Source organism: Tamandua tetradactyla, chromosome 5 (genome assembly GCF_023851605.1).
Source record: "Tamandua tetradactyla isolate mTamTet1 chromosome 5, mTamTet1.pri, whole genome shotgun sequence".
Lineage (NCBI taxonomy): Eukaryota > Metazoa > Chordata > Mammalia > Pilosa > Myrmecophagidae > Tamandua > Tamandua tetradactyla.
In genome coordinates this window covers 189,271,268-189,291,027 of record NC_135331.1, presented here as the reverse complement: position 1 = coordinate 189,291,027, position 19,760 = coordinate 189,271,268, and the positions used below count along the sequence as shown (strand labels likewise).

The window sequence follows — 19,760 nt, the reverse complement described above, 5'->3', positions numbered from 1 at the left end:
CGGTCTAAAAATAGAAGCTGATGGTCTGTTTTTCCTGTGAACAGGGAAAAATGATTTTTATAGCAATTTTCAAAGAACACAGGCAATGAAAATAGAGAACATGAGCATGCTTATAAATGGGGTTATTGAATCTGGATAATAAGAAAAATAGAGGAGACTTATGACCTTCCCTTAATTAGTTGACAAATTTTAAATGTGAGATACATTTTAGGTTATATTTTAGCAAACATTCGAGCTGTTCATTGTGCAAGACACATGCAGATGAATAAAACATGGTTTCTGAGCTGCCTGGGGTTTGCCATCAGGCAAATAGCAATGGCCTGTGTAGAACCAACTATAGTAGGAGGAAGTGAAAAGATTGGGAAGGAAGGCAAAGGACAGATAAGAGAAGTGCTGGGTTGGAAATCAGCCCAACTGGGGTTCTACCTGAAACCTGGTGGTTTGTGGTCTGTGCCAGTGGGATACGCACATGATTTATAAGTCTCCTGAGCTTCGGAAAGTAGGAGAGTAATTTGAACTTTTACATTTTGCTCTAGACATGACATGTAATATGTTAATATTTCTAGCTGGACAGCTGAGCTTACAATGAAAAAGAACAAGACAAAGTAAGACAACTGCAAATATTGTCTAATTTTAAAGGAATTGCAACCAAAAAATGGACTATTGTCAAATGAAAAAAAATGCTAATTTACTCTAGAGTTTATATATAGAGAACACTATTTTCATATAGTGCAATGACTAAATATACTCCACCTTGGAAATAGTTGAATGAACCACAACTTTGGGCTTCTTTGAGCTGAGAATGTCCACATGGGGTGGGGCTTGTCATAGGACATCGGTTACTAATGTTCCCTCCCATTACTTTCCCTGGAGAGTCAAGATTTAAAATACTGCCAAATATGTGAAGAACCTATTTCCAGTGTTGCTGTTTATGTGCATGTGTGTTTGCATATCTGTGTGATACTTGTTTTCTAGCTGCTAAACATGTGAATTAATTAAAAAAAACTATTTTCCCAGTGGCTTGGCAGGGTGACTAAGCGAAATTTGGAATAAATCACATTATATTTTTGACTTTAAAGACGGTTACACTAGTTTTCATTTACTTACACATCTGTTGCCTGGAAATTCCTGTTTAGAAATGACCACAATGACAGAAGAGTTAGTAGTTTGAGACATTCAAGGCACTGAAGTCAGGGCATTTGAATGCCAAGTTCCTATAATTCTTACAGGAATTTTAATGCCGAAAATCTTTGCGTTGAGTGTGGGCTCATTAGATGTTTAAGTTTTGTTATTTGAGCTCAGCGTCTTCAGTTCTATTTTTCAAATTTTACAAAATCAAAAAAGTAGTTGGAGAAAAGCAGAGGCGATAAGTTCCAGCTGACTTTGCAGTTTTCCAAACTGATTTGTATGAATTTTCTGTCCTATATTTATCAGTTCTGAATTTATTTTAGAATAAAAAACTCGCCTAGAAATAAATTGAGGAAACATAAGTCATATATTTGAGCAAATGAGTTTTGCTATAGCTCCCCAGTTTTCTGCAAGCCAATCATTACTTTTAATCTTTTGGTTGCTTTTTTTTCATTGAAATCAGATCTACATCAGTGAAAAAGTTTATGCTTTGCTTCCCAAATAAAGTTTTCTGTAAATGTTAAGATAGTAAATGAAGGTAGGTATAAGGATAGGTTTCCAAAAATCAGTATCTTTTGTTTCAAATTTTGAAAAGTAGAAACTTAAGAAGAAAAAGATTTGTTTTAAAATATAGAAGAGAGTAATAAGTGAAAGTGAACTTTGAATTGAAAGGACCAGAGTCCATAAATATTCTAAAAATTCAGAGAAAGAAAGAATTAATACAAATTTGTTATTTTATGGAAAACTTTTGGCCAATTTTTTACAACACTAAACTTTTTTTTTCATCTATTTTGTCCATCATCTAACTTCAATATGATCATGATATTTTAGAAAGCCTCTAAATTAATTACCTTGATATGCTTCCAATAGAAAAGTTACTTTTTTTTTTTTTTTTTTTTTTTTTTTTAAAGGAAAGACAGAGAGAAGGAAGGAAGGATAGAAGGAAGGAAGAGAGGAAGAAAGGGAAACATCTTTTAAACATTTTCTTGTTTTATTGTATTTTGTTTCTCCGTTTTCGTTACATGGGCTGGGGCCGGGAATCGAGCCGAGGTCCTCCGGCATAGCAGGCAAGCACTTTGCCCGCTGAGCCACCGCGGCCCGCCCAGAAAAGTTACTTTTAACAACTTTGTGAGACATACAGTCATTTAAGATATGTACTGAAACAACTACATAGCTGACTTAAAATCTGATGAGAAGAGAAAATAGGGGGAAAGTCTACAAAATTAAAAGGCAATTGATGAAAAAATTAGCCAAATAGTAATCAATTTATATATTTAAAACCACAAGATAATTCTATATATTTTAATAAATCATCTTTTTTTACATAGACAAAAATCTTAAAGAGGCTGACTGTAAAATTATGGAGTTACGAAATATGTCAAAAGAAACAAATATCTGTTTTTTTAGTGTAACTGAAGAAATAAGAATATTATTCTAACCTGTGACATATTTGTTTAGCTACAGCATTTATCTCCAATAAAAGTTTGTTGTTATCAAGTGCTTAAAACAATAGTGAAAAGATAATGCACGTTGATGTATTAAAGGGGTCAGAATAATAGACATACTCTTCACAGGCCAAAAAATACTCAGAAAGTATTACTGCTACCTAGAGAAAATTAGAGTGATATAATTGTATAAAAGATTGAAAAGGTTGAAAGTTAAAAATTTAGCTGTTAGTATTCTTTAAATATTGGTCTGATTGCACATTATCTATCTAATAATTTTAATGTTTGTATTTATATTTTAAAATGTTAAAAATAATGAGTCGTAATTATTTACACTTGCTTTAGTTCTGCAGGTATAAAGCATTTGTGGTGAAAAGCACTGGAGACCCTGGTGAATGAAATGCAGTAATTGTGCGCAGGGGGCTCTCTGTCTGATGGGGGAGACACAGGGAAGGAGACAATTAGAAGATGGATACAGGAGAGATAAGGCAGAGGTATGGAGACTGCAGGGTTCTTTGGAACTATTTATTAAAACCTATCAAAAATTTGGGATTCGGCTCCAAGTATTTCCAGGTTGAAATGTAAGTTTAGGCAGCAGAATGACCCTGATGAAGGACGGTGTTTGTGGAGCTCCTTTGGAAGAAGTGTGTTTGGAGAAGGGGTGCAGCATAACTCCATCGTCTGGAATCTGTTCATCGTGGGTGCAGCATAGAATGGCGATATGAGGGTGAAGGGCAAGGAGGCTCAGATCATGAACTGTATGTCTTTACCAACTTTCTCAGCTCAGGGTTGCCAAATTGTAAAGTTCACTTCTTAATCATTCTGTTACAGTGGGGGTTGGGGCTTCCTCAACAGCAACTTGTTAGGTCACCATGTCACACCATGCTCAATGGTCAAATTCCATCTTTATGTGGTTTGACCCGCCCCTTATCTGGTTCAGCCAGCAGATGTTCACATGGCAGTGAATGTGTCTCTTCCAAGAGACACGTGGCCAATTTCCAAGGATGGCTACTAGGTTCTTTGGACCTCCCACTCACCAGTCCTTCTCTTTCCTTCTTTAAGTCATGTCATCTCTTCTTCTTGTGATTCCTAGAGGTAACTTTTTTCCTGTATCCTTCAACCCTTCTTTAACAACAGGAACTGATACCCTATTAAGCCCAAAGCTGAAACATTAACACCTGAAACGAGCTAGTTTTCATTTTCTTTTCACCCTCCTAGTTGATAAAAATATGCATTTTAACTGGTCAGTCATTCTCTTTAGGAATGAAGATAAGCAAAATCGTTTGTACTCCATATTAAAACAGACTTGTCTCCTAAATTGTTCTGTTTTTAAAGGAAGTTGGACTTTCTACAGAGGAAAAAGAAAATTGCAAGTTTCCTATAAGGAAAGAACAATCAAATTTCTATTTTAGATATTTAATGTCAGGGAGAGGTGGGTTTGTAGAGGCAGAAGTAGATCAGCGGTAGTGTAGGGTGGATGTGGTGGAGATGAACTAAAATGGTGAATCTTGGATCCCCTGCCACATGGCAATGCACATGGTGGTGTCTGCTGGTCTCTCCCTTCTCGTCTGGTTTCGTTGCTCTCTGTTCCTTGCTTCCATGGCTTTCTTCCTCTTTGTAGTCATTTGGTACATAAAGGACTCCAGTAAGAAGTGTAGTGAAAAGCTCTTAAATCTGGACTGTGGTGATGCTGCACAACTCTATACATTTATTAAATCCTTGATTTGCACACTTACAATGGTGTCACCCTCAATTATACCTCAATAAAAAGTTATTAAAATGTCTATTTCAGAAAATCACTCTAATTATAGAGCAGAAAAATCAATTCAGATAGAGCAGGGAGATCAGTTAGAAAGCTGAAGCAATAAATAAGACAAAGAGGGAGGCTGCCTCGGAAGAGACTTATTTAAAACAATTTTAGGATGGTTTCATAGGATGTGTGATTGATGAAATATAGGGAATAAAACAGACACAATACATGAAAACACTCAGATTTCTGACATAAGCCTCAGAATAGATTGTCATGAAATGCATGAAAATAATGAACACAGCTTCTAGAGAGAAGGATGGATAAACAGGGGCAAAATGAGTTTAATAAAAATCATGTTAAATTTGACATGTCTGTGAGATATCTGAGTAGAGATCTCTAGTAGGAAGGTAAGTATGAGTCTATAGTTTTGGGAAAAAGTAGGGACTGAAGATAATGGTTCGAGTGTCAGCGAATGTAAACAGTAAATGAGGTTCTAGGAGAGGATGGCATGATGCAGGAGACTGTGGAGCATAGAAGAAAAGATGGACTATTGTGAAATCCAAAATATAAGGGATAAAAGTGGTTGTTTTAGTTTGCTAGGATGCTGAAAACAGAATACCATGAAATAGGTTGGCTTTTAACAATGGAATTTTATTAGCTTAAAGTTTTGAGGCTGAGAAAACTGTTCAAATCAAGGCATCATCAAGGCAATGCTTCCTTCCCTACAACTGGCTGCTGGTGAATCTTGGCTCCCCTGCCAAATGGCAATGCACATGGTGATGTCTGCTGGTGTCTCCCTTGTCTTCTGGTTTCGTTGCTTTCTGTTCCTTGCTTCCGTGGCTTTCTTCCTCTTTGTATTCATTTGGTACATAAAGGACTCCAGTAAGAATCTTAAATAATTAAAATTAAGGGTCACATCTTAACTGAAGTGACCTCATCAAAAGGCCCTACTTATAGTGGGTGCACACCCACAGGAAAGGATTAAATTTAAAACCTTGATTTTATAATGGACTTTGTGGGGTATATATACCGTCAAACCATCACAGTAGTACATAGAAAGCCTGAAAGTGGCAACCAGAGAACTTTATTGTCAGTCATTATTCTAAACTTTTTACCTGTATAAGTTTATTTAATCTTTACAATTGCCCAGTGAAGTTTGTTCCATTATTATTAGCATCTCAGTTTTACAGGCATGAAAGTGTTCATCAGTACTGGTTCCCTTTCTAAGACAAAAGAGATCCAGAATCAAATTCAAGCAGGCTGTCTTTAGAACCTGTATTTACCCTGCAGTCTGTCTAAATCTATGAATATATTTAAATTAATTCTAAACCTATGAATAATCAAAGAAAAATCAAAGAAGAAACAGAGGGTCCTATGGAACCATTGCTTAGCTATTGCAGTGAAGAGTTCTTAATTTCAAAATTTCATTTGGCAGGTATGTTATTCTCTAAAACTCGTCGAACTGTAATCAGGGGAAACTTTGTTCAGATACCAGGCACCACTTACTCAATTAGCAGCCTACCCAAATTGTAGGCAGTGTTACTAGAAAAATACAACTTCTAACACCCTAACTTTATAGGTCCATGCTAAAGTAGCCCACCAGTTAAATAAAAATTATTATCTTGAAGTATAAATTTATTTAGCACAAGTCTAAGGGCAAATATTATGTGAATTATCTAGATTGATGGAAAAAGCATGGACTTGAGGCAGACTGAAATTTAACTCTTATTTTTGCAAAATAGTTTTTACAGCCTTGATTGAGTTCTTAATCTATCATATTGAAAGTTCACCTGATTGTTAAATGAGGACAATGATATCTATTTAAGACTAAATGAAGATAAATATGCAAGTTTGGTAAATATGAGTTTGTACATATGAGTTGATATATAAGCGTTTGGTATATAATGAACACTAAACGAACTATTTTATGTTCTTTGAGCAGAAAATACATGATTCTCCTTGTAGTAGTAAAAATCATTACAAGATGATGCCAACTATTAACATTTTAGAACAGTCGGAAAAGTTCCTGTTTAAACTTTTGACTAAATATCATTTCAAATTTTCACCTTTCTCGTATCATCAAAGTTAGAGTATTAATTTTTTACTGCACTGCCATGTTGTTTTCAAATTTATTTCAAGAAAAAAATCACAAATTCAGAAATGTTCAGTTTCATTATTATACGGAAGAGACAGGGATTTTTGTAGATTCACTTTACATTGAAAAATACTTCTTCATTTATTATAACATTCAATGCTATTTAAGAAAACTAACCATTTTGTTTTAATACTAGAGGTTAGTCTTCTCAAGTTAACATTTGCACATCCTATCAGGTACAACACACGCAGATTACAATTTAAAGGCATTTTTGCTCTCTCCACATGAGTTCATAGTAAAGCAGGAAAAAATAAAGAAACCTTGTGGTAACTCCAGTATTGTTAATTGAATATTCTGTTTAAATGAATTCTAATCATGTGTATTGCTTACTCTCCATGAGCCAAAACAGGAAATAAAAAGAAGCATGTTTTTCATTTTCTTTTCATTTGTTCATTCATTTAGAAGATATGAATTATGAACCACAAGGGGGAAACAGGTACTAATTAAAACACCCCTGCTGCCCTCAGAGCGCTTACAATTTTAGAGGATAGTGAGGTTCCAAATAAGTGAATACAATAAAATAATGGTTTAACGGCCTTGTCTAAGTGCCTAAATAACACACAATAAATTTTAGCGAACTATGTAGATCTGTCTGCAAAAGATAAAGTATAAGTAAGTCTTTTGTTAGTTTTAGGTAATTCTACCATTTCATTAATTCATTAAAATATTGAAAGAAGAATCCTTGGTCTGAAGATCTACTCCCCCATTTTTTGTGTGTTGATCCAACTATTAAAATTTACATTAATGAATGGAATACTCTCCCTCATGTAGAAATAATGGGAAATATTTTAAGAGACTTAGTACCAGGGGGAATATTTGTGATTTTAGAGTAAAAATTCAAGCCATGACTAAATGTTTACTTCTCTGTTCTCACAAAAATTGTGGAAACCATCAATATATTTAATATGCATATAACTTAAAATTTCACTGCACTAACAGTTGCCACGGGAAACTTTCCTGAGACTCGTCGCTCTCAGTTAGGGCCCACCCTGAGGGTTCTCCACCTGCTGGAGCATGGCCAGTTGTCAGGGTCTGGAGGAGGAAAGGAAGAGAATCAAGAACTCAGAGTAATGCACAGATGAGAAATCTCTGTCTCTGTTTCGGTCTCTGTCCTCTGCACTTATTTAGTTGGCCAGAGAAAACCATCGTCCATATTAATTTTCATGTTTCTGTTGGAGTGCGAATGTATAACCTACTCTTACGCCTGCAAGTAGGGGGAACTGGACACTAGAAAATATAACATTGTTTAAACAAACAAACAGTTTTTAAAGATTCCCCTCAAAAACAAACAACCTTCTACATTTCTTATCTTTGCCAATGGCACTAATAGTGAGTAGCCTAAATCAGACATAACAGCTGTCCTTTTCTTTCCTCTTTCCACGTATCAGTCACCAAATCCCACAGATTCTACTTCTTTACTGTCTCTTTATTTGATACCTCCCTGCATCAGGTGTCCATTGTTTCCTGTCTTGATTGTTGAGGTCATCTCTTAACTACTTTCGTTGGTTCTGGTCACACCATATGCAAAACTATTATCGATATGGCTAACATATTGATCATTCTGAAAGGAAAATGTTGTGTGGCTCTCCTGCTGAAAGTCCTTGCGGCTTACCATTTAGTTTCTCGTTTTCATGCCTTGCTTATTTCTCCAGTCTTACCTGCTGTCCATACCTTGCCTCACATTCATATTTCAGCTATACTCAAAGTACTTCACAATGTTTTGGGGAAGGAACAAAAGAAGGAAAGGAGAAAAACAGGAAGGAAGAAATTTTATTGCATGTTTCCTAAATCAATTTCTATACATTCCATATATTCAAAATAATGCAGATTTGTCACATATTGCACATAATGCAAAAGAACCACACTGCGGATTCTTTTCTACTTATTTTATTTATTAGGCACATTAAAGTAATAATTTATATGCCGTCAAACCTGTTGATCTTTCATTTAATTTCTTTATATCTTTCACATCTACTTGATATCTATTGTGAGGAGTGATTTCAAAATATCTTAATACCATTTATTAAATAATTATTTTCAATTTTTTGTTCTTATACTTTCTTTATCACATAATAAATTTAATTATATAAAAATCCACTATGTGGTTATTTCTTTTTCCATGATCTTTTAGTTTACCTTTGAACTAAGATAACATTTTCATAATAAGATCCCTTTCTATGTTTTTTTTATATGCATGTATCTTTTAAATTGTTTTAAGAGTAAGGCACGATACTTAAAAAAATGGAGAAAAACAAAAAAAAAATGAAATAACTAGCAATCTTATCACATTAGTATGTTTTTCCACAACTTTTCATTATTCATACACATGTAGAATTATAGGCACACAGCTATGTATGCTTCTGTATTTATCTATAATTGTGATAAAGTGATTTATGCACATGTATGTATATCTGCATATATACAAATGTGTATAATGTAACAGAAATGTTAAGTTTGACTCTTTCTCCTTGAATAATGCCAGAAGCCTTAATCCCAAGAATGAAATGAGGGCCCGTGAACCCCCACGCTCTAGAGTGCATTTCTGGACTCTCTGGGCAGGACTTGCCAGGACTTTCTCCCATCCTGGAAGCCAGGAGAGAATCTTCTCTGAGTTTTGGGCCATTTCTTGTCATCTCAAATCAGGTAACAGTGAGGGTAAGAGTTAGCAAGGTGAGGAGAAAAGACCTTTCTGCAAGGAGTTAACTGTATTGCATGAATGTGTTCCCTCCACTGATATGGACAAAGGAAGTTGGGCCCTCCCTCACCTCAAGTTATGTGATGGTGTCTTCAGGTGGCCCATTTGGAGACCCCACCAATGCACTGGGGAATTTGGCATTTAATGCACATCTACAAAGTCTAAAGGCAAGAGACTCCCCAGGCTTCCTGCTGTCTGGAGTAAGCTATTTCGAAAGTGAATTACACGTCCATCAATGGCAGAGCAAAGGTGTAGATGCTCTGGAGACGAGATCTGTACTTGGGACAGGGGAGGGGAACTTGGCCTTGAAGTCCAAGAGCTGAATGTGATAGCTCAAAGTCGCCAGAGTTAGTCAGGGAAGCTGCAGTGGGGCTCCCATTGGGACGTTCTCTGAGGAATCTGTTAAAGCACCCCATGAACAAACTACTCTGTTTTGTACATCTGCCATGTCAGAGATATTGGTTATACAATATTGTGTATCCTTTCCTCTTATCCCCTGGGCTTCCTAGGCCCTATGCTGGAGGAGTGAAAATGAGAGTGAGTGCATAGGAAAAGGAGGTCGAGAGAGCTAGGGATTGAGAAGCCATCCACACTTGCTGTTCTGCTGTTAACTGGAAAGCCTCAAGTGACCTTAAGCTGATCTGGGAAGAAGTTTAGAATTAGGCAAGGATGCTGAGCTTTGATTATTATACTGAATAGCTCAAAGTTGACTAGCTACTAAAGAAATGTGGATTGTTATGAACTAATGGTTCACAGAGAGCTATGGGATTTGCCCAATATTTCACTCCAGGTCAACGCAACCAGTAGTTCACAGACATTTGAAGAATATAAAAGAACAAAAGTGAAGTTAGTTACCCCTTTTACCCTATCAAATTCAACTTGCTCAATAAACTGTTTATAACCATTGTTGTGTGTTTGCACATGCACACACCCACATATTCAGATGGGCATAGCTTTGCATGTGTGCGCATGTGCAGTGTAATTACCTCCAGCCATCCTCAGCGCCCCCACAAAAGAATCCTTCAGTCTTATATAATTGTTGGAAGTACTATGGCCTTCTCCATTGTTTTCAAAAATGTATGTGAAGGTTTTATACTTTCTCCTCTGTTCTCTTGCTGTTCATTGTACTTTGAACTCAGTTTACAATCACCTTGGGTCATCTCAGTGGAGTTGCTCCAACCACATCAGACTGCTCTGGTCTGTGCTACAAACTAGGAATTCATTTGTTCCGTTTCTTTTTCTAGGAACCACTAATAACCCATTTTCGGGTTATTAGTGTGTTATTAGAAAGTATAAAACCTTCACATACATTTTTGAAAACAATGGAGAAGGCCATAGTACTTCCAACAATTATATAAGACTGAAGGATTCTTTTGTGGGGGCGCTGAGGATGGCTGGAGGTAATTACGCTGCACATGCGCACACATACAAAGCTATGCCCATCTGAATATGTGGGTGTGTGCATGTGCAAACACACACGAATTTGCTGAATGTTTGTTGATTAATGGCTAGGAACAGGAAGCCAAAGCCTGGAGCCCTAATGACTGTCAACTAATCTTTGACCCTGAACTCCAAGTTTTTCATCTCACAAAATAAATGCTTTTTCAAATAGGACCAACTTGCTTTGGTTGTTTCCTTTATTATTATTATATTCTCATTATTGGATATTTAATACATTTACAATGCTCATTCTGTCATCGTTTAATCTTCAAGTTTTAAGCTTGGAAATCCTTACCTGCCTTCAGAGCAGATTCATTTATATTTTATCCTAAATCTTTAATTGTTTATTTTCCTATATTTACCTCTTTAGTCCACCTAGAATTTATTTTGCATGTAGTATGCGGTTTCCTTTGTTTATAAATGGTTAATATATCTTACAGTATGTTAATTACACCGTTCTTTACCCATTTATTTGCTCTGGAGGCAGTTTTGCAGCCATTGTTTAAGTTCTCACCTATTTATTATTTAACATAAACTTTTAGACCATTTCATTTACTTCTAAAAATAATTCAATTGGATTTTTGATTGAAATTTATGAGACATAAACATTAATTTGAGGTTATTCAGATTTTATGAGACTTGGGCTTCCCATCTTGGCAAATGGGTTGATGTTCCATTTAGTAAAGTCTTCTTGCTAAAGCCATGAGTGTCTTTCTAACAATCTTTCAACATCTCTTTAGGCTCCAATTGGAGGTGCCAGAGTCCTTCCTTAATCACCAGGACTTCTTGTGCTCGCGCAGTTGCAGAATTTATGAGCGCTCATAAATAAAGACAGAGGCTATGTACTTTAATAGGGTGATCCTCTGCTTTGATCAAGTCTCTCACTTAGCAAATATTTATTGTCAAGTGCATTTTCGGGACTGTTTTAGGTGCTGCCCACACATCAGTGACAAAGCATTTGGCAAATGGTTTGATATCCATGTAATGCTTACATTACCACGAGAGTAAAGTCTATAGAATGTCAGAGCATGATAAAAATGCTATGGAAGAAAATAGCGGGGAGCAGGATAAGGGGGATGGGGGTGAGCTATTTTAAACAGTGTGATCACCCCCTACTGTGTTACGCCTTGTGGTGAAGAGGACATCTGTCCCCGGGAAGGAGGTGAGCAGCTGCAGAGAGCGGGCAAGGGCTCCAGGCAGAGGAAAGGGTTGGCACAGACCCGGGGGCACAGTGTGACTAGTGTGTTCACGAATAAGGCAGAAGGCCAGTGCGGCCGAGTGACGGTGAGGTCAGGAGACAGAGGGAAATGCGACTAGGGAAGAGCTGGGGGCAGCAGGCCATGGAGGATACTGCAGGCCATTATCGTTATTTTGACTTAAGTTTTCGTGAGACGTGAAGTGACTTCAGGTCTTGGGTGGAGAAATGGCATGAATTGACTTATGTTTGAAAGCTCTGGGTCTGGCCACTGCTATTAGACAAAAGGGAAGCAAGGATGGAAACAGAGCGACCACTTAGGAGGCCATTGGCACTCGCATGCTGCATGCACTGGGAGTGTAACCATGGAGGTCATGAGAAAGAGTTCACTTGGGATGCAAAGTTGAAAGTACTTCTTTCTGGATTGCATTTCCCCCCCCCCCACCCCCATTTTCCATAAGCCATCTTCAGTTTAAAACATTTTATCTACTGTTGGTCTTTGAGGTTTAGCTCATTCCTACCTGGATTCTCTTATTCATAGAATGCTTTTCTCTTGGTCTTTAAATAGATGCAGTTTTCTTCTGAAAAGGTTGAAAATTTGATCTAGAGTTAGATGCTATGGTGGAAAAAGAAAACATGATGTGGATGTTGGGAGAATATAGATCTTGGCTTGGCTCTTTTACTTGTTTGCTGGGTGACCTTGGATAATCTCAGTGTCCTTGCCTATGAAATGAGGAGGCTAGAAACGTGATCACTGCCGTTCCAACTTAACTGTTCTACCAGTCAGTGGTGCTGTTTCTACACGCTGGCCAGGATAGAGTTAACAGAAACTGAAGATCTTCACTGAGTCCGCTGAAATGTCAGCAAGCTGCTTTGCTAAAGCTGAAGAATTTTAAAGAGGAGAAATAGGAAGTAACCCCAAATGAACTGTGGCATTATGCGGGGAGATGGTTTTCCTGGTGACACTGCCTGTGAGCGTCTCTGTCCTTGGTGCCCTCAGAGGATTCCTTGTCTGTGATGCTTATTGAATGGGGCTTTATTTCCCCTCTTAATCCCACATTTAGTAGGAACTCAGCTCCTGTTTTCATCTTTTCTTACCTCCTGTGGGAGAATTTTCCCAGGAGCTGCTTCAGCTCAGAAGCACCCCTCTCTATTTCAGTCCCTCCCATCCAAACGTGGTTCACTGTGGTTGACTCTGTCCACTGGACATGCAAATTGCAGTATCCTCACCCAACATTCCAGCCACTGAATCTCAAAGTCTCCTTTTATTTTTCACCCTTGTTTGGTCTCCTGTCCAGGGCTGCCAACTCTGCCCCGTGTTACCTCCCCCAGAACGTGTTCTTCATGTTGGCTTCTCCCTCTTCTTTTCCAGGGCACACTGCATCTGATGCCGGAGTGTGCATCCTACTCCTTTATGAAAACAACTCAATTTGTTTTCAAACAAACATAGCAATATTGTTTTCCCTATCTTGTGGCACTATGTGTCATTGAGAGACCAGAATTAAGATATTAAGAGGCTGTGGAATGAAAGGCATAAACAGCTTGTTCTTGGAAATGGAGAGAAATGTGCACTCATTTAGCTAAAAGCACAAGACCTCTCTAATCAAACATTTGACATCATGAGCAGGCTGGGGAAAAAGTGCCCCTGTTAGGTTATAATTGGTTCTGCTCACAGAAGTGGATTTCTCATTGTCTGTGCAGCTACAGGAAATGCAGTTAATAAAGGCATATGTCAGCTTGACTGAAGTTCTTCTATAAAGCCCTGTCAGACCATGCCGAGAAACTGTTACTTCCTATTATGAAACCTAAATCTTGAGTAATAGCTAAAAGGTAAATCAGGCTTCAGGAGAGTGGTCCTGTAGAGGAAGCAGTAATTCAGATTGGACTGGCAACATAGGCTTTTCAGGGAACAGTTCAAAATGAGCAACCTTTTGAGAGAGGCAGAAACACAATTCAAACTGATGATTCTCAGGATGTCCCTAAACTCAGGCTGTTCCTAAATATACCAATATAATATAGTATGTTGGTAAATATACTCTAAATTCCTAATGGTGTTTCCTTCCTAGCACTATAAGAACAAAACAGTGGTTTTGTGTATTTCACCTTATTTGACCCATATATGACAACCTTGTGAAGTAGGTATCATTATCACCATTTTGTAGGGTCAGGGCCAAACTGTCCCTTTGAGCTTCTGCCTCCAGAATTCAAGTGCTTCCTTTGGTGCAGGGATACCTCCTGGAAAGGTGGTGTATGTACGGCTTTTTCAACTTCTGATTTCTGTTCTTTGCATGGAATCCATGTGTACTGTTTCCATCATTGGCAAAACAGAATAATAACTCCTTCACAGTGTGGTTGTGATGTTGAAATCCAAAGAAATAGCACATGCCAAAATAACAAATGCAAGGGGGAATTAATATTGCTCCACTTAAAAGATCCATCTCAGTATTGTGTATGCCAATTTCATGATTGGAAATACATTGTTTCTTCAGGGTGAAAGGTGTTGTAATGAGGTTCATCAATAATACAAATTTAGAAGCAAGTGTGCTTTTTTTCATGCTCTGTGGTGTAGCTGACACCATTGGAAACACGGTGTTCCCACTGCTTCTGCGGTTGGAGCTGTACAAATTCATCCCTATTCCATCACTGGATCCAGTTTACCTAATAAAGATACAAATTTACCTAAATTTCTTGTAATATAGTAGGCTAGGATTGGGGATACTGTCTGAAATTATAGATAAAATAACACAGTTGCCTCAGACTCCAGCCTGGCCCAGCTATGTGCCATGCCCTGTGATGACTCCCCATCTCATTCATACAAAAATACACAGTCCATGTGGCCTGTAGCACCCTACATGGACTGCTATCCTGGGCAATATTTTTTTGTTTGTGTGTTTTGTTTTGCTCCATCTGCATATTCTAGCCACTTGATGGATTGGCTTGGATTCTGCAGTTCTGTGTGCCAACCAGCTGAGTGAAGACTATGCAACAAGCCAATACTCCTGGACTGTATATTGCCATTGTTACTGGTTTATTTTTGAACTTTATAACATTAGTATCTCTACACTGCTGATGTCTCTCCCTCTGAGATACCAGAGATCTTGGTTTCTGAATATTTCTCACGTTGCTTAGGAGAACTTCCCTGTTTGAACCAAATGAACAAGTGAAATGGACCACAGCATTATTTATTTATTTATTTATTTTTTGTACATGGGCAGGCACCAGGAATCGAACCCGGGCCCTCTGTCATGGCAGGCGAGCATTCTTGCCTGCTGAGCCACCGTGGCCCACCCTAGACCACAGCATTTTTGTAATTCCTTAGCATTTATTTTTTTCCTTTTGCTGCTTTATTTGGTGATGTTAATATTTATACTCATCTTCTCTCCCTCATTGGACTGGGGACATCCAGTAGAGCAATACCATGTTTGAATGAGTGTACAACATCCTCCAGAAGATTCTTCTCCATGAATTAACTGTTGACTTTGGTTCTTTTCCTGCCAGGTCAAACCTGTTGCTGAACCCTTCTAGTGAGTTTTTCATTTTGGGTTGTACATTTAAGCTCCAGAATTTCTATTTAGTTCTTTAAAATCATTTCTGTCTCTTTATTTAGGTTCTCAATTTGGCAAGATGCCACCCTACTTTCTTTTAATTACTTAAACTTGCTTTCCTTTAGTTCTTTCAACATTTTTTTGCAGTGTATTTGAATATTTTTCAGGGATAGTTTCTTTTACTGCTTGCCTCCCCCTGCCCATGTATGGTCTGTACTTTCTTATTTCTTAGCATGTTTTGTATTTTTTTGTTGAAAAATGTACATTTAAAATAATATAATTTGACAACTCTGGAAATCAGGTCCCCCATCCCCTATGTTCCAACCTTTGGCTGTTTTGTTGTTGCTGCTATTTTTTTTTTTAGTGACTTTCCTGGTTGGTCAACTTAGTAGTCAGCTAATGGTTGCATAGAGACTTTCTCAAGTGCCTAAGCCGGAATGTCTTCTACCCTTTTCCAGGGGCCTCTGTGCACGTGTGTGTGTTGCAGCATGCATTGTTCTCAGTGTCCGGGTCTGCCTTAGCTTGCACTTTCTCATGCACAATTCTACTAGATCAGACAGAGGGGAGAGAATGGGGCTTTTTCAGATCTTTTATGGACATGCACACAACCCTGGAAATGTGTGTGGTTTTCTAGATTCTCAAGAATATAGCAGAACTTTCCAAAGCCCACCACTGACATTTCATTTCCCAGATCTTCCTGTTAAGTGTGACCAGCCTCTTGTTTGATGCACTGGCATCTCAACCTAAGCAAATGGAATCACTGCTGATTGTTTTTGATAAATGCCTTGGTGATAGGGCTGTTCACAGAGAACGTGTTCTGAGTCAGGTCAAATAACTTTTTTTCTTAATTTCTTTATTTATAAGTCAGTGATATTAATATGTCCAAGAGGGTTGCTGGGAAGATTAAGCAAGTTGATACAGGAAAAGCACTTAGAATCATACCTGGCACATAATGAACACCCAATAAAAATTGGCTATCAATAATAGTAGATTCCTTTTCAATACGTAAGTTCAGATATAACCTACCTTTTATATCTTTTTATTAATTTTGGTTTTATATTCACAGTATAGGCATCTTCTATTTTTTTCTGAGTTGGCTTAGCTAGATAAGTAGTTTTAGAGATTATATTCCATGAAGCTTCAGACCACAGCAGTTGATAATGTTGTTTTACATTCCATTAAATTGAATATCCCCTAAAGTTTTCTGGGAGACTAACAGATGGCCAAGCTGTTGGAGATGTTGTGATTATACTCAGTGTTCAAACATGTAGGCTGAAAACCATCCCATCCCAGGGTAATTTTTGCCTTTTGTTACCTCCCCAAATAAGCCTATTATATTTATGGGTGTTTTTTCAAAATAGCTTATAAAATGACGCTTTGTGAGAGAATTGTCTCAGGGTGTAAATGCAAAATTTTAAATACTTTATAAGAGATCTAGAACTCCCAAGGTCACTGATGTTTGAATTCAATGTTTACAATTTTAATGAGTAACAAAGCTGACTTCTCAAGAGATCCCTTCCTAAGGGAGACTTGGTGTTGTGCCCTAGATCAGCAGACTCAGGCTTGTCAAAACAAGTAAATGAGAATTACATGAGTAGCTTCAATATACAGTCAAAATGGCTAATTTGGAACAATTAGTAATGACAATTTGTTACCAAAGATAATTAGTTTTGTACTCTCTTCTATAAAAGTAATGCTAAATATTATCTTTATATTCTTTTTATAATATTACAATTTTATTGTATAATTCATACAGTGATTAACTTCATTAAAGGCATTCTTTTCTTTATATATATATAAATATATATATATAGCATATTTTTCAGTGTGTGTTATTAAAGGGAATAGGTCCCAAGTGAAACTCGGTTTAAAGACATAGTTTATTATGGCATAAAGCCTAAGGACAGTCAGCCACGGAGAAAAGCCTTCAATTCCTTCTAAAAGACCATAAAGTCAGGAGTAAGTGATACCAAGCACTTAGAGGAAGACTCTGAAGCCCACATGGTCTCAGTAACGATCTTTTTTGACAGATTGACTGATCATCATGTGTAGCTAGTTATGTAGTTCCAGTTTTCAGCAGAAATTTTCTTTCATGGAATTCTCACCTACATTTCTCAGGAAAGAGGATTTTGTAATAACTCAACACGTACCTCCTGGAGTTGTGTAGCATTAATTGGGTCCTAAGTTAGATGAATCTGCTTTTGTGCAAGATCATAAAAAAATTGAGTCCATAATTGAAAGCTTGGGATCAAGCAACCCAATAGGTAGTATTTCTTTATTCTTCAATTCCTCCTACATTTTTGGAAAAAAAATTTTTTTTTAAATGTGAACAGTTTTCAGGATTAGATTGTAGTAAACATCAGTCTGGTGGATGAAGTGCTATGTTATATAACTTACTAAAAATGAAGTGCAAAACTGTACACTCTGTACAAAAAAGAAAATTGAACCTTATACTCTGGTGACTTCCTTTTAAAGAACAAATATGACAAAAAGGATCACTGTCTTGACATACCTTTGATATTTTGCCTGTCCTGTGTAAGGAGAAGATTAATTTTAAAAGGTTTGATGAAAACGTGAGAAATCGTCAATTTCACCTGATAAACAGATTCCCTGAAAAAGGTGGCAGTGTCATCTGCAGCAGATGTTCATTGGTTGCACATGAATCTACTATGGGGATATATTAAAAATGAAAGTTAGCTCATTATTTCAAAAGTCTAATTCACTCTCAAATTCAGTTCCTATATCCTGTACTATAGGAAAGGTTGTTAGAAAGCATCTTTCTTTCATATTTGCTTCTTTACTTTAGATACTGCAAAATTAGTTTGCTAATTCAGATCATTGGTTTTGGGGTCTACGAAGCTACTTCACTTGCCACATAATTCTTCCGGCTGTCTCTATGAATGCATAGGGATTTCTACATTAAGTTTAGACATGTATTCCACTTAACAAAATTCTGGAAAGTGACATATCAGTGTTATTTCATTTATTTATTTACTAACACATTTTATTAAGCCTGTAATTGCCTAACACCAAACCCAGATACAGGTATTAGAAAATAAAAAAAAATAATAGGGAAAACAAACAAACAAACCCTAAACCTATCTGTCCCTTTTGAACACAGTCGCAAAAATCATTGAGAAAATATTGCTAACTTAAGCCAGCAATTTTTTAAAAGATACTAGGTTATGACTGAGTGTGTTTTTATCCAAGATATGAAGATTGATTTAATATTCAGAAATTAATTCATCATATTAACAGAATAAGAGAGGAAAATCATATGATTCTCTCAACAAATGATAAAAAATCTTTGATGACATGTCAATATTCAACTATGATTAAAAACTTTCAAAAAACTCCACAGAAAACTTCCTCAATCTGATAAAAGACATCTATGAAAAATGTACATCTAATGTCATACCTCGGCAAAAATATTAATAAGTATGACATTAAATGTACATTATTCACAGTTGTCTTTTCTATCAATATGGTACTGGAAATACAAAGCAAGACAAACTAAAAGGCATAATGATAAAAAAGGAAGGGCTATGATTATTTTGTTAATAGATAACATAGTTATGAATGTATAAAATCTGAAGATGTCTACCAAAGTAGTTAATATACTTAATAAGTGATTTAGCAAGGTCAGAACATACTATATGCAAGAATCAATTTTATATTTAAATACTATTAGCCAACAATTGGAAAAGGAAATGAAAAAGCATTAACATCAAAAGGCATGCAATACTTGGAAGAAATATGCACAAGACCTTTATGCTGAAAACTTCAAGACCTTACAGAGGGAAATTAAAGAAGACCAAATCAATGGAAAGATATATACTGTGATCATGAATTAGAAGACTCCATATTGCTAAGCTATCAGTTATCCTCAAATTGATATATAAATATATTCAACAGAACTTCAATAAATAGCCAAGTTGCCTTTCTGAAAAAATAAAACAAATTGTAGGACTTACATTATCCAATTTCAACACTACCAATAAATTTACAATTATCAAGAAAGTATCAAACTGGTATAAGGATAGACCTACGCATTGATGTCTCACAGAGAGTGTAGAGAAATAAATCTAAACCTAAAGGTTCAGCCGATTTTCAAGAGTATCAGTGTTATCCAATGGAAGAAGAAATTGGTTTCATCAAATGCTTCTGAAATAACTTGATATCTATTGGAAAAATTGTATCTCAACCCCTACTTCATATGATACTTAAAAAAATTAACATGAAGATCACAGACTTAAATTAAAAAGCTAAAATTATTAAACTTTTCAAAGCAAATGTGGAAGAAAACTCTTCAAATTTGAGAAGAGAGAAAATTAATAGAATACAAAAAACATGAACCATCAATAACGTTAAGTTGGGTGCTATCAAATTTAAACTTTTTTCCTTTAC

At 36.6% G+C, this 19,760-nt stretch overlaps 1 protein-coding gene across 2 annotated transcripts in view; it reads left to right on the top strand.

Moving 5' to 3' along the window:
- Positions 1–19,760, top strand: part of THEMIS (thymocyte selection associated) — a 224,955-nt gene that overhangs the window by 145,977 nt on the left and 59,218 nt on the right. Inside the window, exon 5 of one of the 2 annotated variants that reach the window (XM_077162854.1) lies at positions 2,919–3,285. The exons of the other annotated variant lie outside the window; for it this stretch is intronic. Coding sequence (XP_077018969.1) covers positions 2,919–2,972 — 54 coding nt within the window. The 3' untranslated portion in view covers positions 2,973–3,285. Of the gene's footprint in view, positions 1–2,918; positions 3,286–19,760 lie in introns of those variants that run through there. 2 annotated transcript variants of the gene reach the window in all.